We start from the raw sequence: 22,183 nt of genomic DNA, 5'->3' as shown, positions 1-22,183 counted from the left end.
GAGTATTACAAAGAATACGGTACAATTTTTTCTTTTTTTTTGTATGGCCCAAACGCAAACAAAACCAAGCAAGTTTAACGGCACATATGAAAGGCAACAAAATAAGAAAACAGGAGGATGAAGATTTACACAAAATTTGGGATAATTAAAAAAAAAAATCTCTGAAAGGGGAATGGTGGGGGATGGGATGGTAAGGCAATCCTGAAGAAATTCCAAGGGTTCTGGTAAAATTCTACTTCACAAATGACATGGTGTTTAACCATGTTTCATTACTTACATATTCTTCAGCAATTTTCAAATGCTGCAAAAATTTGAAACTTAAATTAAAAATCAAAACTAGAAAAGAACATACCTCAATCATACTAGACTCGCAGGCTACCGCCCGCAAGGCACTCTGGGTCAGCAGTCTCGTGGTCAGTTGCCCGTGGGGGCGGAACCTGTGGCCTTCTATAGGCATGCGCGCTACCACCAGCCAATCAGCGACGCCCCCAGACGAGGGTCGCTTGGCTTTTCTCCCGCGGGAATTCTGAGTTGCCTCAGAAGAACGTCGCTACAGCCAAGCGGATACCTCAGGTGAGGTGCTGGGTTGTAGGATGCTGGAATGGCAGGGACACCCGTAGAAAGACCTGTATCTGTGGTCATCGGCCATTGGGGGTTTTTCCAGGGGTGAGGAGGGGAAGATTTTGTCTAGCGCGGGAGAAGGAGCCAGGGGCTACTCTTAATTTGTGAGGCAAATCTTTCCGACTGGCACTACCTGGGTGGGGCCTCTGACGGGAAAATCGAGTCCGTGAACTTCACCGAGGGCAGGGCCTTGAGCAGGCTAGGGCCAGGTGGAAAGCCGCGGGCTGAGTGGGTTCTGACAGGTCTCGAGACCCTGAGCAAATTTATCTCTGGGGAGGAGGTGGGCCTTCGTCTGTGGGCGCATCCCTCCCTCGTCCCCGCCCCAAACCCGTCAGAAACAATTAAAATGAACCGAGGGCGTCTCTTCGTTTGTCCTCGATGTCTGTGTTGTGAAAAATCTTAGGTGGAATTGTTATTTTCCGAGGCACAGATTGCAGAACGTTTTTATTTTGTATTTATTTTGCTGTAAACTCATTTTGGGGCATGCTCACGACCGATCCTGTCAACAACTACAATTTCGCTCTGTGACTGAAATGCACAAACTAGATTTGCCCGAATTTAGCCAGAATCCGGCAGAAGCGGGACTAAAATTCAGATCTCAGTCCTCAGGTGCAAACTCACCGTCGACGCTGTCTTTATCTTCTTTGTTAACTTTCGGGCCAACAGATTAAGTGAGGAGATTCCCCATATGTTATTCACCTAAGATAATCTTTATTTGATAGCGCTAATTTTGAAATTTACCGGTTTACTTAAATGGTGTCTTTGGACTCAGAAGGTTTGAGAGACTTATTTTTTAAAAGTCAGAAAACAACCAAATATGGTGCCATCTGGAAGAAAGCATACAGGGAAATCTGGGAAGACATCAGTGGAGGATCAGGTCGTAAGAGCCTATGACTTTGAGAAAGAAGATAAAAAGGATCTGAGTGGTTCAGAGGAGGATGTCACTGAAGGTACAGTATATCTAACATTGTTGGCAGTGACCATGTCCTGTACTTCACTTGTTTTGAATGCACTACATTTTAAACGATAATAAAACTTTATTTGTAAAGCATTTTGATGTGCTTCATGTTTCTCATTTGGAGTTAGAAAAGCTTACACAGCATCTCTTGCCTTTACAGTCATTATTCTCCAGATGTCTGATTGATTGGTAAATAAAATATATAACATTTATGGCATAAATAAATATAATATATAAAAATAAGTAAGTACAAACCTGGCCTATTATGACATTAAGACGGGAAGACTTGCAAAATTGTTCCTATAAAATGGTCATGGATCCTGATTAATTGCATCCAAACTGCAGAGAAAATACTGTGTTTATATGTCTGCTTTAAACAGTAATGTTGGCAAAAAATCCTAAAAGGCCTCAAAATTAAGATACTACACCATGAAAAATTACCATGAAAAATGGCATACTTAGTTTTGAAAATATTTTTCTTTCTTATTGTCAATGCAGGGAAGACTCCAGTAATTGATAAGCACGGGAAGAAAAGGACTTCTGCAGGAATATTTGAAGATATGGGGTGATGTGCTCAAAATAATTTTTGCCTGTTATATAAAGTACTTTAAGAAAAGTCTACTTGGTTGTCCAGCAACTATTGTATGTAAAATACTGGGTGTGTGATATTTTGATCCTTAATTAAAAGCTTTTTGATGTAATTTCACAGGGGTGAAGTACAAAATATGCTGGAAAGATTTGGAGGTATGTTTTAGGAGATATCTATTTTTCATGTTTAGCTTTTTTAAATCATCTCTAAATTAAAAAATTTAGTTAGGAAAGTCAGAATCGGGATAGTAATATCTGAAAGTTTTCTTAGAAAAAAAGTCTTGCTTTTTAATATTCTACTTTAAGATTTAATTTTAAATGTCTTTCCAAAACTGTTGAACCAACTGTACCCCTATTTAATTTGAACATGTGGCAACAAAATAATTTTCATCAACATTAAGTTTTAATAAGTATTTATTTTCAATAAAGCTGACATTAACAAGGCTCTCCTTGCCAAGAGAAAAAGACTAGAAATGTATACCAAGGCTTCTCTCAAGACTAGTAACCAGAAAATTGAACATGTTTGGAAAACCCAACAAGAACAAAGGTAAGGTTGTTGGTTTTCACAGACACAATGTTTGTATCATTTCTTAGTATCCATTGGTGCAAATTATGAAAAATACTATCATTTTCTATTTATTGGTGTCTCTAGTAAAAAATATATTTGGATTTACTTTTCTCTAAGTCCTTTCTTTAGTCTTATAACCGTACTCCTTCATAGACTTGAGATGATTTCCTAGAAATCAGTGATTATCTTTTTCTCCATTTAAATAACCATTGAGTTTTTTTTACTATAAAGGTTATTTATATTCATTCTATAAATTCACAGACTGAATAAAAAGTAAATGTCATCTAAATTATGAGTCTTGTGATAGTTACCTATTTAACAATGTAGAAAAAGATCAATCTTATTGTAAATAATCTGTATATTTTAGCTGATGGCTTAATGTTACTGTTTACAAAATCATTGTCATACCAAAATGGGGAAAAATTAAGTGAAATATTTCTATTTGGAAATCTTATATGATAAACATAGTAACTTCATTGAATCTGTTTATCATATCAGAAACTATATTCAGTTGGAGAAAATGAGAAATAAACTGCATGGAGATAACATGAAGTTTTCTGGAAAATTTGTATATATAATAAAACTTCCATAGATTTTAAGAACTAAAGCATACAAGAGGGATTTTCTGTCAGCTGGTTAGGAAAATAAATACTTCTAGAATCAGCATAAATCATTAGTTTACTTTTTGTTTTCACATCTGAAAATTTAAGGAGCCATTATTTCCTTCCTTTATGTAGTATTAATTATGTCAAATCAGTTTTGTTTTGAATGTTTTTTTCTATTATTGGTATGAAATATGATAATACTCATTCTTATGTTTTACAGGCAGAAGCTTAATCAAGAGTATTCTCAGCAATTCCTGGCTTTGTTTCATCAGTGGGATATAGATGTGCAGAAAGCTGAGGAACAAGAAGAAAAACTAGCTGTTAGTATCACACTTAGTTTTATAATTAATCTATTATAACCAAGTGTCAAGTAGGAATGGAGAGCCTAGCTGTGTAGTAGATCCGTAACACTCAGCTGGGTTTCACTTCCCATGCTGGCTATGTGTTTTGGCCCTGCTGAACGGTAAACCAGAGAATTATGGGTACACACCGTATTTATAAAAGCTGTTGTTCCTGTATTGGTTGTGATTCTTGCAGTTCCAAGTGACAGAAATTGTCAAGGTACAAAAAACATTATTGGTTTATATAAAAGAAGTCCAGGAGTAGTTTGGTTTCAGGCATAGCAGGATGGGTATAAGGAAGGATTGTTTACATAGTGTCATTTGGGCTGTGTCTCCAACTCTTAATAGGCTCTTTCAGTGTGGTAAGCAAGATAGCTTCTTGCATTTGTAAACTTGCTACAGGTTTAGTAACCTCAGTGAATTAAAGTAGACTTTCTCAATAATTTGCAGAAAGAAAAGTCCATTGGAGGAATATCATTGATCTAGTTTGGATTATTTGCCCATTCCTGAATGAGTCATTATGGTTAAAACATGGTTTACTTTTAATGACTAGACTGTTGTTACATGCCCATCTTTATAGGAGATGGAAGTGAGCCCCTCCCATATATAACTATGTTAACTATCCTTGTATTCTTTCATTTATAAAATTATCACACATTTCTTATTTAAGAGCTAAGGTACTATTCATATTAAATAATCTTAGGGGTTGGTTGATCAGCTCAGTTTTAGAAATGTTAATATGAAACAACCAAGGGGATGTGTTGAGTAGGCCATTGCTATATGAGTCTGGAGTTCTGGAAAGAGACATGAGTTGAACTTACAAAGTTGGGAATTCTCAACATAAATACATCATTTAACCATGAAATTGGATAAAATCACCAAGGGAGCAATTGTAAATGTGAAAGAGAAGTAAGTCTAAGAACTGAGCTCTGGAATAGGTACTTCAGTGTTTAGAGTTCAAGAAGATGAGGGAGAACCAGTAAAGGAGACTGAGAATGAGTGGCCTAATAGGTAGAAAAAAAGACTCCAAGTGAAGTCAAGAAAGCCTTTGAAGAGAGAGGATAAACTTTGTCATATGCTACTTATAGGCCACATAGGGTGGATTTGGCAATGTGGAGGTTGTTGGTGTTCTTGATCAGAATGATTTGGTAGAAAAGAGTACAAAATTGACTGGAATGAGAATAAGAGAGAATAGGAAAGATAGAAATGGGGTGGTAGCCTGAGTAGAAAAGGAATAGTGTGTGGTTTTTTGTTTAAGAATGGAGAAAGAGCAACATGTTTGTGTGCTGATAAGAATAATCTTGAGAAAAAATAAGGAATTGAAAGAGGGGGACAATTGCTAAATTCTTTAGAATGGTTGGGACATGTGAAAAAGTTGGCTGTAGCAGAGAACAAGGATAGTTCATCCTTAAAAATAGGAAATAAGGTAGAGTATGTGAACACAGATAGATGTAGTTGTGTAGGTAGATATGGTGATGGGGACCAAAGTTCTTTTTGGATTACTTCTATTTATTTAGTGAAATAATTAAGGTCATTGGATGGTAGAAAAGAAGTTGCTTTTTGAAGTCAAATGAGAAGGTATAAAATACTTTCCTGAAGAGTGGGCCAGTGAATAGACTAGGAAAATGTAATTTCCAAGTAGCGTTAAGAACCAATTTAGGCTAGTGATCACAGTGGTCATGATTTAAAGTGAGACCTGCCAGCATATAAGTGTGGGGTTTTCTGAAGTCATGACCAGCTACAGGCAGGGTAGCTGGAAAGTTGAATTTAAAGAGTTCAGAGTAGTATCTAACACATGGTTACTATGAAGTTTGCTATTGTTAATACTATGTAGAGGTTGCAGATACTGGCAATTACAACATCTAGGGTATGAGTATGTGCATGAATGGCTAAAGTAGAATGGGAGACAAAAAAACCATTGGTGGAAAGTAGGCCAAGAAACTGAAAAATCAAAATTATTGGAAGGATTAGCCAGGGTGATACTGAAAGTACCAAGAATTAAAACATATTTTGTGTATTGTTAAGTGTTCCTACTCAATGGCTGTTAGGTTTATTACATTATTGTTGTATATGGTGGTGAACTTGGTAATAATAGTTAAAATAGTGTTGATTAATTTTTTTAATGTTTATTTTTGAGAGAGGGGCACAGAGAGAAAGGGAGAGAATCCGAGGCCGGTTCCATCCAGGTTCTGAGCTGTCAGCATAAAGTGAGATGCAGGGCTCAAACTCACGGGCCATGAAATCATGACCTGAACTGAAGTTGGATGCTTAACCAACTGAGTCACCCAGGTGCCCCTTAAAACAGTGTTGATTCAAAAACTATACCTTTTAAACTTAATGCAGAATTATTTTTTGTTAAATTTTAAATTTTATCCAAATTGTTATAATTTTTTTTCTTTTACATTTGTAGAACCTGTTTCGACAGCAACAAAAGGCTTTTCAACAATCTAGAATTGTTCAGAACCAGAGACTGAAAACAATTAGACAGTTATATGAGCAGTTCATAAAGGTCTGTTGTATTTGGTTATGTAATACATTCTTATATAACATTATATTTGGAAATAGAAGATAATTTTTTCCTTCTAAGTTTAAGGGAAAAATTTTGCTTACATATTTTAAATTCTTACTTTCCATTTTGTTACAAGTGTTAAATATATTTTCATTTCAAGACTCTAATGTTATCGTGGGGATTATTAAAAACAGGAAATGGTGAATTGGGAATTTTACCTAAATGTACATATTATGCATAAAATTCATACTTTATTAACTTTAGTAATAGTTCTATCTTAACTAAAAATAGAATGTCCATTAATTATTTTAGGTAGTCTTTTACTTGTCTTTGTATCTCTAATATTTGCTAAATAGAAAGCACCCATTTGAAAATGAGGAATATATTATTTTTTACTGTATTATATATGTGCTTTATGGTATATATGCTTTTAGGATTATTACAGTGACTAAAAATAGCTTTATATGCCATCTTATAATCATAAGAGATGGCTCATAGAATAGAATGAAAAAGCCAGTTGATTAAAAATTTGTGGATTGAGAATTAGCTGACACATATGCATATTAGCAAATTGTGGTTTGTGGCATTGCCCTCTTATTCATGCAGATACATATTTTTTTAGTATCTGTTCATAGGAGTTCATTGGAATCCTGCATGTACTTTTTTTTTTTTTTTTTTTGATGTGGGGGATTCTTTTAGATAATCTTGTTCAAATATTAAAATGTCACCCCTTTTAAAGGAATTGGGATGCTCTGAATAAACTAGTAAAATAGTTTAAAACAATTATTTTTAAAGAAGTTTAATATGTATGTACACCAAAGTTATTTTTAAAAGTGTTTCCAATCAGGCGCACCTTGGTGGCTCAGTTGGTTGTCTGACTTTGGCTTAGGTCATGATCTCATGGTTCAGTTTGTGAGTTCAAGGCCCACATCGGGCTCCCTGCTGTCATCGTGGAGTATGCTTTGGATCCTCTGTCCCCCTCTCTCTGCCCCCGTCCCAATTGCGCTCTCTCAAAAATAAATACATGTTTTTTAAAAAAGATCCCAATCAGCTTGCTTTAATGCACTCTAAAAACCATTTGCTAATTGGTAAAGGTAGATGAAGTACTAGATTTTTAAAAAATCTTATCACTAAATGTTACACTTAGATTAGGAATTTTAGTATTATATTTGATTCCTACATCTCCCTTATTCTTCACATCCATTTATTAGTAGGTCCTGTAATTTTTGCTTCTGCAGTGGTTCTTTCTCTCAATTCCCAGTGCTACTATCCTAGTTTACAACCTCATCATTCTTTGCTTATACTATTAAACCTCAACTGATCTTTCTGTTCTTCAAACTACCCTTCATAGATCTGTCATACTATCTTCCTAAAACATCTTTTCCCTCCTGAAAAAGTCAGTAACTTCTCATTTTCAATTCTTAGGTATTCAAGATCTCCCTCCCACCCCAGCCCATAATGTTATCTTCTTTTTATGCTTCAATTACTACATTTGTCTGGTAATTCCCACTCCTCCAGATAATTGCTTTCTCTGAACTCACTCACTATATACTTCCATTATGCTTATGCCCTTGCCCTAAAATACTTTTACTTTTTCTTTCTCTATTGAAATTGCATGCTTTTGACAACTAAATTGGAATTAATCGTGTATTTTCTACTACATAGCCATAGCAAGTTGCATTTCCATTCCTGTTACAAAATTTTGCATTGTTTATATGTTTCTTCTTACTGTGATAAGAGCGTGATCATGTATTATTATTTCTAAATTTTTCCATACACTTAATATAGTACTTTTTATATAGTAGGAGTTAAGATCACTGTTTGTTAGATGAATAGTAAAGATTTATAACATAATTTGTTTCTCATAAATTGAAAAAAGTATATTATAGATCATTTTATTCCTTCTAATAAATTCACACCCCACTATTAGTCATAATAATATAATAACATAACTACCTGATATTTTGAAAGCTTATTAGAAATTTTAAAAATTATGGTATTCTTTTTTTTGGTTCTATTTTGACCTTAACAGCTCATTAACTTGTTATTTTGAGTAAAATACACTACTGTCGTACCTCCTATAATAACCTTTGATCCCTGTCTGATGCTTTTTATTCCTTTAGTGCATGTCTTGGTTTCTTCTATTACTTAGAAAATTTTTATTTAGATAAATAGTGCACATTATTTAAAGATCCTACCTTTAAAAAATTTTTTTTAAAGTTTATTTATGTTGAGAGAGAGTATGAGCATGAGCAGAGGAGGAGAAAGAGAGGGAGAGAGAATCTCAAGCAGGCTCTGTGCTGCCAGTGCAAAGCCCAACATGGTACTCAAACTCATGAACTGTGAGATCATGACCTGAGCCGAAATCAAGATGGGATGCTTAACCAACTCAGCAACCCAGGCACTGCTTTAATTTTTTTTTTAATGTTTATTTTTGAGAGAGAGAGAGAGAGAGAGCATGAGTAGGGGCGGGGCAGAGAGTGAGGGAGACATAGAATCTGAAGCAGTCTCCAGGCTCTGAGTTGTCAGCACAAGAGGCCGATGCAGGGCTCAAACCCACTGACTGCAAGATTGTGACCTGAGCCAAGTTGGACACTTAACCGACTGAGCCACCCAGGCACCCCTGAAGATCCTACTTTTGAATACTAATTATACAAGTTTAGAATCTGAGATGAAAAGTGGTGGTAACTGAACTAGCCTTTTGCGTTTTAGAGTATGGAGGACTTGGAAAAGAATCATGATAATCTACTTACGGGCGCACAAAATGAACTTAGAAAAGAAATGGCTTTGTTGCAAAAAAAAATTATGATGGAAACTGTAAGTCACTATATTTTAAATTGAGAAAAAATAAGGATTAATGCAAGCACTGAAATATTTTATTTGCTGAAATATGTATAACACTTATCTAAAAATTAAACAAATGTTTAATATTTCCTTTCACATAACAGCAGCAGCAAGAGATGGCAAGTGTTCGAAAGTCTCTTCAATCCATGTTATTCTGATGACTCTTTGAAGGAAGAACTTGAACCTAAATGATATGATACAATTATAACATTAGCTAAGAAGAATGTAATTGTTTAGAGTGGTTTAAAAATTCTAGTTTAAAATAATACATTGTGTTAATCTTTAGCTTCAGTGCAAGAACCCCTTTCTGTTAACCTTCACATAAAGCTGAACAGTTATGTGAGTAGTAGCAATTCCTAAATTATATATACTAAGCCTTCAGTTCTTTAATAGTAATTGTGAATTTTTCTTTTTAACACTTGTCAATTTTTAGCAATAAAAATGATTTAATTTCAGGTTTTGGCTTCAGTCTGCATTAGTACCAAAAGGTAGAAAGTACAAGCATAAAAGGTTAAATTGTTCTTCCTTAAGAAAAAATGTACAAAATCTATGTTATATATACATCCTATCATGTATACTCAGTAAGTTGCACAACCAATTCTAATGAAATTAAGATTTCAAAAAAAATCTATTCTATTGACTTATAAAATTTATTAAAAGAAACCTAAGTTTGTGTTCAGAAATAAACTGCTAAAAACTATTAAGAAAACCAAACAAGATCTATAAATAATCAGTTTTAAGACATGGATTTGTGAATATGTCATTTCCACAAAAACATCAAAATGCCATTTAATTGGATTTGGTCCACAATTAAATGACACATGCCCTTAGTAACGATTAAACGTATATCTAACATACTTAATTACTTATGGTTTAAATGCTTCACATCTGTCTTTAAGTTACCTAGAAAATATTTTGTTTTTCAGTTTTAATATTCAGTAAATATATAGAAGTTTGATTACATTCATTTCCAAACGAACAGTTGATTTTATAGCTTGTCTCTAAAAATACGCATTTTTTAAACATAGCATAACATATGAAACACTTGATTTAATAAATATTAAATTGTTTCACATTTGTTTGAAATAAGTTAAACTTCCTATTTTTTGCTGAAATTGCTTTCATTGAATCAGTCAAAACAAAAATATGCCCTTAGAGGAAAAGGAGTGATTTTCTCCTGTTTTTCCATGTTTTAAATTCTAATTTTTACCCCTATTACCCACTTTTACCTTAGTTAAGATTTTCCAAGCCTAAAAAATAAGCCCATACTGATTCTCTTTTTCTAGCTGTGATAAGTTATACAAGAAAAAATTAATGATTATCTAAGGAGACAGTTCCAATTTTTTTTTTTTTGCATTTTGTAAAGGACTTCCTTTTTAAGCCAAAGTTGGAATGTAAATCTTTTTAAAAAATTTTTTTTTTTTTTTCAACGTTTATTTATTTTTTTGGGGACAGAGAGAGACAGAGCATGAACAGGGGAGGGGCAGAGAGAGAGAGGGAGACACAGAATCGGAAACAGGCTCCAGGCTCTGAGCCATCAGCCCAGAGCCCGACGCGGGGCTCGAACTCCCGGACCGTGAGATCGTGACCTGGCTGAAGTCGGACGCTTAACCGACTGCGCCACCCAGGCGCCCCTGGAATGTAAATCTTAAGTACTATTCAAACACTTTAAAAAGTCCTATCCAAACACTTTAAAAAGTTTACCAATAGTTAGAGGCAAAATAAGTACTCCAGAGTGATTTCTATGTACTTAATTTACATATTTTTTTCCTTTTAAAGAATAATCCCCTTTCACTATTTTTTCAATATACCTTTTTATTGTCTAAGACACAGTATGTGTTCATTACTCCTTTAATTTTGATTATTTCATCGTATGGCTTAAGGTCTATAGACTGTTGGATAAAATTAAAAATAAGGTAAGATGGGAGTGTGAATCACAACAATCCTTGTAATAGTTCTAATTTTCATAATGAGCAACATAAATGCTTTTAAGTGAGAGTGGAAAGATAATCAGTACATAATGTATTTAGTGGTGGGACAACTGATATTTATATCATCTCCCTATCATGAGCCCATGTGTATTTGAGGTTAATTTTGCTGAAATTTTAAAGGGAAGATACTGCCATGTTTTCATAAATTACTAATTTTCTTATGTCAACTGTGCTTTAGCTGCTGTTTAATGATTCATAAAAGGGAATGTTTAAAGTCCACTTTTTTGTGAAAATTAATTTTAACTCAGAATATCAAGGAATGTATAAAGATTCATTTGTTTTCTGAACTGGTAAGACAAATTCCTTTTAGTAAATACAAATTATAGAAAATTCCAGTAGCCCATTTAAATTCTAGTTGCAAGCAAGTATTTCTTTTTATACAACAGTAATTAACATACCTCTTGAAAAATGGCTAATTAAAAAAAATCATAACATCATTTGACTCAATAATTACAGTATTACAATCCATGAACTTATATGGTATTATGAACTCATTTGTCAATTTTTAGCAATTAAAGTAAGCATTGCCCTTAATATGGCTAAAATCCTTTAAGTCCTAAATTTTTTAAAAATTTTTTTTTTTTTTAAGCGTTTATCCATTATTGAGAGACAGACACAGAGCATGAGCAGGGAAGGGGTAGAGAGAGGGTGAGACACAGAATCCAAAGTAGGCTCCAGGCTCTGAGCTGTCAGCACAGAGCTGGATGCGGGGCTCGAACTCACAAACTGCGAGATCATGACCCAAGCCTAAGTCAGTTGCCTCACCAACTGAACCATCCAGGCGCCCAAGTCCTAAATTTTTATGTAATCCCTTAGCAATGAAAACCCAAAGTATCTGATAAAGATTTCTGAGATAAAGAGACTCATCTTTAGAACCACAGTGGTTTACTTTCTTATCCTCAGAAAATTGAAATTTCTTTCTTTGGCTTTCTTTTTAACTAATATATTGTAATACTCTGGTAATACCTGTGATCAAAAATGTCGATATACAGTGAGGGCTTTACAACTGAAATAAACATAATGGAATCTACAGGACTTAATGTTTTACATTCAAATATAACCTTATTTATTGTATACTAGCCTCCTGCAAAGGGGAATTTCCTTCACTCATAGGTTCCCCTAACTGCTTCTCCTCTTTTCCTTGGGCTATTAGTCAATATGCTTGTGAACCTGTTCAGGTGCTTCATGACATGAAGTCTTGAAGATATTTAGATGAAGGTGTCTTGAAATTTGCAGGCACAAAGCACTAAAGTACATCATCATATCAAATGAAGAAATGACCTTTGGAAGCAAAAAAAAAAAAAAAAAAAGGATTAGGGCCTATCTTTTCTGAAGCAGCAGTTATTTTTCTGTCCCATTCCCTACCCCACCCCCCCAGAATCTCAAACCTTAACCTAAATCCTTCAACGAGAAAATTACATTTTAGAGTACTTTCATATATTTCATATTTGGACCTCACTATAATCCTCTGGAACATGCAGGATATTTCACAGTTATAAAAACAGGCTCAGAATGGTAAAAGGCCTAGACAAAAATACAAAAGCTGGAAAGTAACAGAACTTGTCTTCTGACTCCACATTCTTTCAATTTTCTGCTATGCAACAAAGTCATAAATTTTCTATTAGAAGGGACTATTAGTCACTTAATAAAATCATCCCATCATATACATTTCTTTTTCCTTTGAGATGGTTTTAAGAAATAAAGGCCTGGAAAAGACACAATAGTTGAGGAGAGGTATATACAAAATTGTGTTGAATACAAAATTAAGGAGAAAGGCACACTCTAAAAAGTTTATCAGAGACCAGGGGCAAATGCTTCCTTTCAGAGAAAGGAGGCTCACAGCTCTGCTGTGGAGAGAGAATTCTCACCCATGAGGGGAAAATCTCCCATATCATTTACTTGAAAAGTTCTGTCTGACCGTTTTGTCTCTGAAGCAAGGACCTTATGTTTTTGTTTGGTCCACAACCAAACTATATGTCATCATATAGTGTTTTTTGTTGTTTTTTAATTGTGATCGACATAGTGTTTTAGAGAAAAGTTCAATTTGCCTTCATCACCATAATCTCTACCAGTGGCATAAACCAGGCCAACTCATGACAAAATAAGTACCTGAATTTTTTTTTTTTTTTTTTTTTTTAAAGTAGGCTCCATGCCCAATGTGGGGCTTGAACTCACAACCCTTAGATCAACAGTTTCATGCTCTACTGACTGCGCCAGCCAGGCACCTGGTTCTTGAATTTTTAACACCTGATGTTTTAATTACATTAACAATTCCATTTGGCAATGTATATTTAACTTTAGTAAAAGAAACCCTACATTGAATTTTTGGATATTTTGAATAATTACCCCCTATTTTTAAAATTTAGATTGTTTTGGAGTCCTAAAAATATGTATAGTGGATAGCAAATTAAAGAAAATTATTCTGATTTTTGAACACTTTTTAGACTATTGCCTGAAAAACTTCTGAGGATTAAGATTTACATCTCACTGCCATTTAAAAAATGAAAGATTTTTGAATGGACCATGAATGGGTATTAAGCTATTTACTCCAGAAAAAAAATAATACTGTAGAACATAGTATAAGTATCATCAGATGTACTATGGTCCATGCACAGAACAGATAATATTTTAATGCTTAAATCTAACAAATACAGTAAATTATTCAAATTACCAAGAGATTCACTGAAGGATTTCTTTTAGCACACTTTAATATGTGTTTATGTATCACTAACAATTAGGTGAAAGTCACGGAGGTCCAGAGGTAGGGGAAAATACAGCAAAGTTGTTCAGAACCACTATTAACTGAAGACCATAAAGACAATATCTCAATAAAATAAAAAACTGAATAATGCTCCCTTTATCCATGTTTGTGATTAAGGTGTTAACAATAGTGATTTTCTTTTCTTCAGATGGCTAGAGCTTCTCTCTTAAGCACCATAATTCTATGTTTTATAATCATTTTGAATAGAAACTAATATATGTATTACGTATATACCACTTTCTTAAGTAGAATGTAGACAATGAGAATTTAACCTTTGCTTGATGAATCATCATTATTGATATAAATTATGCACTGTCCTCATGAGGCATACAGGTACATCAGGTTGCCTAATTCTAGCACAAAATGGTCCCAGAATCCCATACTTGGTAATACTGTCTTTTCTATTTTGTTTCTTCACTATTAGCTGACAGTTCTTGATGCAATAAGTGCCCACATTTGCTAACACTAACTCCATCTAATTTACCAGTTACCTGCTATAAGCTCGGTATAATTCTAACAAGCTTGATTAAGTAAAAGTCAGACACTTAATAAGTATTTGCAGTTCTCTGGGCAGAGTGAAATCATTTTTGACATCTTTGTATTGTTTTTGGTAGGGGAGAAAAATATATTTTTAAGGTACACAGTTGTGTTTTTAAAGATTTAAGTTGTTGGAAGCCTGATCTCCAGATAATGTGGGCCATTTCTATACACACACAAAAATGATTCACGGCTTAAAAGGAGTATATTTTTAATATTCAGAAACATTTACAGTATACACAGTGAGGCTATCTGCTATCTCACTGAAATGACTCTTAAGCATAGGGTTATCCGACATCTATTAAGAATAAATAAAAATCTTAGCAGAAAAGAACTTACCATTGCTATCCAAAGAACAACATATTCGTCTATAAAATTATTAAAGTATTGGTCTAAAAATAAAAGACCTGGGCCAAAAAAGACAGTGTCTTGAAGATACAGTTCACTTTTGGTCATGTGAGCTATCTATAAAAAAGTAAACAAAATAATTTCATTATTAAGTTTTAAATATTTTAGCTTTTACTTTTCAGGACAGAATCATAACTTTAATTCACTATTAAGACAAAGATAAAGAGACCATTTAATCTCACATTTGATCCGGAAATAACTAAAACTTCTCAAATTCATGACTAGGTAGCTCGTTAAAGTTCCCAATATTTAAATTCCTTGATATCAAAAAGTTATAGTGATAATTACAGCTAAACAGATAATTAAAAGACTTACCATACAGAAAGGAAATTATCTCCCTGAATATAACATTAACTCATTCACAGTTTTACTTAGAACACGAATAGCTATTTATTGTAATGATAACATCATTAAAAACCTAACCATTGTATGGAATACTTTCCAGCTTTGTATTTGAGGACCAAGTACACTATTTACACCATGAAATATAAATTAATTTCTTACCACCAATTTTTGTGAGACTTTAGCAAAGACACATCCAAACATCAGGGTATAAAGGCAAGGATGCTTTTCAAACACATTAGTTGCTGACTTTTTATAGATCATTATTGCCAAGATAATAATTATTCCTATGTGGAGTCCAGGTGACAAAACACTAGTGCCCTAAGGGATAAATCAGAAAATCAGCATTATATTTTAGCACTACATTTATCACAGTGCAAACATTTTCTGAATATCTATTTTGTGTTAAGAATTAGAGACCTAATGGGGCGCCTGGGTGGCGCAGTCGGTTAAGTGTCCGACTTCAGCCAGGTCACGATCTCGCGGTCCGTGAGTTCGAGCCCCGCGTCAGGCTCTGGGCTGATGGCTCAGAGCCGGGAGCCTGTTTCGGATTCTGTGTCTCCCTCTCTCTCTGCCCCTCCCCCGTTCATGCTCTGTCTCTCTCTGTCCCAAAAATAAATAAAAACGTTGAAAAAAAATTAAAAAAAAAAAGAATTAAGAGACCTAAAGAAGGGAGAATGATGTCCATGGCCTAAAGGACTATGTAGATCTTAACTGTGCCTTCAAACTTCCACAAAACTATAGGGTTACAAAGAGGTAATACAGTGCCACAGATGTTTGATTTCAGTTTTATATACACCACACATTTTAAACTAACAACCACTAAAAAGTAACAATATGATCTATTCTATACAAAATTTTACTATGCTGAAGGCATAGTAAAAATCCAACATTTGGATTGCTAAATTAACATATTTTTGTCCAGATACTGGAATAAAGCTTAGCCTGCCATTTTTATTATTTATTTTTTTAACATTTTGTTTTTTAAATTTTTTAATTTATTTTTGAGAGAGAGACAGAGCATGAGTGGGGGAGGGGCAAAGAGAGAGGGAGACACAGAATCTGAAGCAGACTCCAGGTTCTGATGTCAGCACAGAGCCCGACACAGGGCTCGAACCCACGAACCATGAGATCATGACCTGAGCTGAAGGCAGACTCTTAACTGACTGAGTCACCCAGGTGCCCCAAGATTTTATTTTTAAATAATCTCTACATCTAACATGGGTCTCAAATTTATAACCCTGAGATCAAGAGTCACATGCTTGATTGAGATAGCCAGGCATCCCAACCTACCAATTTTAAAAAATATTTTAACCACTGATTAGGAAGAGTTTAATTCTGCCCTGGTCTCTCTGTATACCAACACCTCCCACCCTCACCTTTTTTTGCATTTAGACTGCAAATGTCTTCTTGTGTAACACTATAAATCCAGCCCATTACATTTTTACATATGTGAATCAGGATTCTCTCAGTACTGCTTATCCTAAACAAAATTTAGACTAAAAAAAATAGTGCATTTATCTGTATTATGGTTCTGTGGATTTTATTCAAGAAAATCTGCTGCTAAAACCATCAGAAAAGCACCAGTTTAAGAGTTAGAAATCAACCACTTCCTAGCCATAGTGTTTGATTTTTTATCTTCCTTCAAAATATAATCAATTATTTCTTAATAAAATATTCTCTAAAGTAGACATTGGTCCTGACTAAATCTTATTTTCTTTAGTGGAATTCATGTTCCAGGTAGTACTCTATCATCCATGGTCAAGCAACAAGTATTCGTAAGTACCTCATGCACAGTGCTGTCCTGAGATCAACTGAAGAAAACACTTCATAAAACGACAAATTAATTTTTCCAAACATATCAGGACTTATGTATCTATATGATTTATATTTTGGTTTTGAATTATGTACATAATATGTATTCATAAATATTAATAATTTATGAATTATGTGGATTCCTTTGAAATTGTCTTGAGAGCTAGTTTATAAGTCATTTAAGAGAATGAGACTTTTTTTTTACTAAAAATGTCATATTTCACGTTTACTACTCTTATTTATTAAATCTGGCTCCGTATCACTTTCTTTTTTTTTCTTAAAATCAAATCTATCCTGAAAGGACAGAAATTTTGAACTACAATACCAAGGAAATCAAGGAGAGTAAGTTACAGCTCAAATGATTCTAAAAAGGCATTCCAACAATGTTTTGACAGAAGATGACGTCTTCTGTCCTACTGGACTAAGTACTTATCTTCTTAGGTTGTTTGTTTGTTTTTTTAATGTTTATTAATTTCTTTTGAGAGATAGAAAGAGAGAGATAGGGAGAATCCCAAGAAGGCTCTGCACTGCCATTGCAGACTTGGCCTTGATTCCATGAACCACTGTGAGATCATGACCTGAGCGGAAATCAAGAGCCAAAGGCTTAACCAACTGAGTCACCCAGGTGCCCCTTTATCATCTTATGTTTATCTTAGAGATGACAATATGGCTTTTTAAAAACATAAATATTGTATTTGCTTAAAAAGCTGGCAGGAATTCTGACCCTTTCCCACATAAAAGCACTGAAGTTTAAAAAAATATATATAAATAAATACATGGGGTGCCTAGGTGGCTCAGTTGGTTAAGCGTCCAACTTCGGCTCAGGTCATGATCTCATGGTTTGTGAGTTCAAGCCCCGCGTCAGGCTCTGCATTGACAGCTCAGAGCCTGGAACCTGCTTCAGATTCTGTGTCTCCCTCTCTCTCTGCCCCTCCCTGCTCACGTTGTCTCTCTCTGTCAAAAAATGAATAAACATTAAAAAACATTAAAAAAATAAATAAATACAAAAGTATTATAGTATGAGCAAAGGGGATGGGGAAAAATAGTTACAGAGAGGGAGGGAGGCAAACCACAAGAGACTCTTAAATACAGAGAACAAACTGAGGGTGGACAGAGGGGTGGGGGAGAGGGAAAACGGGTGATGGGCATTGAGGAGGGCACTTGTTGGGATGAGCACTAGGTGTTATACAGAAGCCAATATGATGATAAATTATATTTAAAAAAATGTAAAAAAACAGAAACACACGGTGTACCTATTCAACTTAAGAATTAAGGTTTGAAATTTTACCTTTTAAAATATTAGAATAATTTTTAAAAATTTTTAATGTTTATTTTTGAGAGAGAGAGAGAGAGAGAGCACAAGTGGGGGAGGGGCAGAGAGAGAGAAAGACACAGAATCTGAAGCAGGATCCAGGCTCTGAGCTGTCAGCACAGAGCCTGATGGGCTCAAACCAACAAACCGTGAGATCGTGACCTGAGCTGGTCAGACGTTCAACTGACTGAGCCACCCCGGCGCTCCAATAGTAGAATAATTTTTAAAAATAAATTTTAGTGAAATTTCACTAAAATTTACTTGAGTAATAAATTGCCCTGTATGTGAATCCATGACCTTTGGCAACTTTCCTGCTATTAAATCAGGAACTCATTCCCTGAGAATGGAAATTCTTAATTATGTCCAGTAATGAGACAGTAGATGATTAAATAGAATGTCAGAAAAGTCTACAAGAAAAAGGCTTCAGAAAAGAGGAAAAATGCTTTATTGGTTAATATGTTTTAAAGTGCTTTTGTATTACATGCTTAAAAAGAAAGATAGTTCCCTTCCCTGTTCTTGGAACACCAGCATATTTTTAGTATTTCTGTATCTGGTTAATAATAAAATTTAGAATAAAATTAGTAATAAATGATGATGAAATTAGTATCTTACTGCTATAGTGGATCCATTCTTGCCAACACCACCATGGAGGATAACATTGAAATAATTTGAACAGGAAAATATTGCTCCACCTACTACTCCAAGAACTGGAAAGATCTTCAATTTTATTTCTAGAATGGGTATCTTTAGGGGTAGAGGAAAGAAACAAATCATTAAGAAAATAGAATTTATTTTCCTGTTAAATAGTAAAGAAACATTATCATATGGCCCTGTATAATAGGCTATCCTTTTTCTTGTATAAGCAAGCCTTAACTCCTAGATGTAGCCTGAAGTGGTCACTTTTCTTTTAGTGGTTTTATTCATTAAGTGAAAAATGAATTCACCAAATTCAGGGAAGTCTACTTACATAACTGTGATGAAATATTTAATCTCATAAGCCTTCATCTGATTTAAACATGAAAAATGATAGTTCACTTGAATTTAGTACCTCTAAAAGGTAGCATCACAGGAAAAGTCAGACACCATGATCTGCATCATGAATGTGACAAATATCACAGTGTGTGTGCATGCAAGAATTTTGTGTAGTTAATATCCAGGATTAAATCTCTAACAGTATATTTACCTGTTGGTCAATTTGCTGTTCAAGAAAACTTCCAAAGGCAGCAAAGGATTTAAAAAACAGTAACAATAAATTGCCAAAAGCTATAGGCTAATGTGTTTTGAAAATAGACTGAAATTTATACTAACATTTGTGGAAACTACAGATGAACAAATTTAGAAAATCTACATCTAAAATAAGTATTCTTGTTGGTAAGAATAAGCAGGTGTGCTTTCTTCCTATGGTATTGTCAAAACATTGAATGAAATGATTTTAAGATTAAATTAAATTCTTCCCCATTGTAACTAAATCAGAATTAAATTTAAGACAACCACATCTGACTTAATAAATAACCCAACTGCCTCTAGGTCAACATTCACCTTTTTACAGGAACCAGCTGGGCAGCTAACATAAAAGACACATCGCATCCCTCTAGTATATTTGAGAGGCCTGTAGTGGCATATCCTTGATTCTATCATTCTTACAGGATGAGAAGGAATATGAATGTCTCGGGAAATGTACCACTACTTAAAAATATGCTCCAAGTCTGAGCCCAGTGTTATGATCTGTAGATGGCAATTCTGAAATTAACTGCCTTAGAGAAATCTTACTGTTTTTTTAATAGACTTAATTTTTAGAGCAACTTTACATTCATGAACAAAATTGTATGAAAAATACAGTCCCCATATACTCTCTACCCTCAACCCCCAGGGTATCCCCTACTATCAACATTCCCCACCAGAGTGTTAACATTTGTGATAATACACGAACCTATCCTGACACATTATTACTCAAAGTCCGTAGCTTCCATTACAGTTTACTCTTGATGGTATATACATTCCATGAGTTTGGACAAATGTATGACAGATATCCACCATTATAGTATCATGCCAGAATAGTTTCACTGCCCTAAAAATCCCCTGTGCTTTTTCTATTAGCCCTCCTTCTCCAGTAACCTCTGGCAACTGCTGCTTTTCACTGTCTCCATCATTTTGCCTTTTCCAGAATGTCATATCGTTAGAATCATACAATATGCAGCCACCTTTGCAGATGGTTTCTTTTGCTAAGTAATATGCACTTGAGGTCCCTCCATGTCTTTTCATGTCTTGATAGTGCTTTCTTTTTAACACTGAATAATATTCCATTGCCTGCATGTACCATAATTTATCCATTCACCTACTGAAGGACATCTTGATTGCTTCCAAGTTTTGGCAATTATGAATAAAGCCGCTGTAAACATCCATGTTCAGGTTTTTGTGTGGACATAAGTTTTCCGCTTATTTGGGTAAATATCAAGGAGCACAGTCGCTGGATCCTATGGTAAGAGTATGTTTAGTTTTGTATCTCTTACTATTTTTACCGGAGGTATATATATATCTATGAGTGACTAAAAACCTAGAGTCTGGAATTTGATTTCTTAATTCCAGTACTTACTAGCTATGTGTCCTTGGAGTAATTGCTTAATCATTCTAAAACTTATTTATACAACAAAATAATGATAGTATCTATTTCATGTATTGTACCGAGGGTCACAGTGATGGTAAACTGTGGGAACATAAGGTGTTCAGTAAATGTTATTTGTTAGCTATTGATATTATCCTTCTTATTCTTAACTATATGGGCATGAGGTTGTGAGTCAGCCATTGTTATGGACTTAGGTTGTAAAGATAGAATCATTTATTTCTTCATAAATTCTCTTTCTATGCAAAGCATGAATTTATCCCAGTGGCCTCCTGAGAGTCAACTTTTACCAAAACACTGAGGCCAACCAAGCAGAAAATAAAAACACTCCTTAATATGGGAAACTTTACCTCATAGTAGATTATAAAAAATGCAAATTATTAACTTTTATTTCCTGATATTGAGGGACAAGTTTCAAACATGAAATATTTTACTGAATTTACTCTTTCATATATCTGTTTTATGAGATAAATTTTAGTCTGGAAAAGGTAGTTCAACTAGCGTGTTAAATTTTGTATTAGGGCAATGGGGTCATTTTCTTCTATGTGATAATATATTCATGCATAGGGAAAAATGCCATAATAAGGTATATAGGGATAGTAAAATTACAAAATGAAGGAAAAAAGGTTAAGAAGTGGTATGACTAGTAACTACAATGTGAAGAATTTCTAAAGAAAATTAACAATGCATTTTCCTAAATATTTGTAAAGTACTTAAATATAAATTTAAATATTCAGATTTACCGTATAGTCCCACATTGTTGCTCCTCCAAGTGTAGATAATATAAAGACGATCACTAAAGCTACCTGAATTTCAGTTACATCCACTCTAAAGAGGAAGCACAAAGAATAGAAAAGATGTTTGTAAATAAAATTCCCGAATATGAAGATCAGTTAACCATATATTAAATATCAAATATGTTAGAATCTTTATAAGTTTAGCTTATTTGTACCTTTAGGTCTATCACTGAATTATCAATTCACACTGTTGAACTGAGCACACTGAACAGTATGTGCTCATATACAGATAAACATTAGGATATGCATGGGGGAGGGAAAGCTTGTATATCATGTATAAAATTGCTGAGAGCAGTTATCATTGAAATTACAGAAGGATTTTACTTTCTACTTCATGTACTTCTGTAACATTTGAAGTTTTAAATAACAATCATGTATTAGTCTTGTAATGAGGAAAAATTAGAATAATATAAAAACAACCAGGTAACTTAGGACAAATTCTTAAACACCCAAGTGAATTTCACTTTTTAAAAAGTAGGGAAAATTCTGGGGCACCTGGGTGGTGCAGTCGGTTAAGCGTCTGACTTCAGCCAGGTCACGATCTCTCGGTCCGTGAGTTCGAGCCC

General features: G+C 34.2%; 2 protein-coding genes and 1 long non-coding RNA gene across 4 annotated transcripts in view; 1 reads left to right on the top strand and 2 right to left on the bottom strand.

Moving 5' to 3' along the window:
* LOC122472596 overlaps window positions 1–1,469 on the bottom strand; it is a 31,720-nt gene extending 30,251 nt beyond the window's left edge. Inside the window, exon 1 of the long non-coding RNA XR_006294474.1 lies at window positions 353–1,469. This is a non-coding gene — a long non-coding RNA (uncharacterized LOC122472596). The remainder of the gene's footprint in view (window positions 1–352) is intronic.
* SYCP3 (synaptonemal complex protein 3) lies at window positions 476–9,319 on the top strand. The gene is made up of 9 exons (XM_043562332.1): window positions 476–573; window positions 1,426–1,571; window positions 2,078–2,144; window positions 2,289–2,323; window positions 2,597–2,714; window positions 3,561–3,660; window positions 6,092–6,190; window positions 8,903–9,007; window positions 9,139–9,319. Exons 2-9 carry the CDS (start codon window positions 1,439–1,441, stop codon window positions 9,190–9,192), a joined length of 711 nt encoding a protein of 236 aa, XP_043418267.1. The 5' UTR covers window positions 476–573; window positions 1,426–1,438; the 3' UTR covers window positions 9,193–9,319.
* CHPT1 (choline phosphotransferase 1) overlaps window positions 9,045–22,183 on the bottom strand; it is a 35,786-nt gene continuing 22,647 nt past the window's right edge. The window contains exons 4-9 of one of the 2 annotated variants that reach the window (XR_006294473.1): window positions 21,564–21,648; window positions 18,813–18,944; window positions 15,236–15,394; window positions 14,663–14,788; window positions 12,107–12,306; window positions 9,045–9,218 (exon numbers count right to left, since the gene is read on the bottom strand). Coding sequence is in view for 1 of the 2 variants with exons in the window: in XM_043562331.1 (XP_043418266.1) it covers window positions 9,174–9,218; window positions 12,196–12,306; window positions 14,663–14,788; window positions 15,236–15,394; window positions 18,813–18,944; window positions 21,564–21,648 (658 nt within the window). In the remaining variant the exon portion in view is untranslated. The remainder of the gene's footprint in view (window positions 9,219–12,106; window positions 12,307–14,662; window positions 14,789–15,235; window positions 15,395–18,812; window positions 18,945–21,563; window positions 21,649–22,183) is intronic. The other variant, XM_043562331.1, reaches the window with a different exon arrangement.

Source organism: Prionailurus bengalensis, chromosome B4, assembly GCF_016509475.1.
Source record: "Prionailurus bengalensis isolate Pbe53 chromosome B4, Fcat_Pben_1.1_paternal_pri, whole genome shotgun sequence".
NCBI lineage: Eukaryota > Metazoa > Chordata > Mammalia > Carnivora > Felidae > Prionailurus > Prionailurus bengalensis.
The sequence above is the reverse complement of the archived record's forward strand: the minus strand, read 5'-3'. Positions and strand labels throughout refer to the sequence as shown.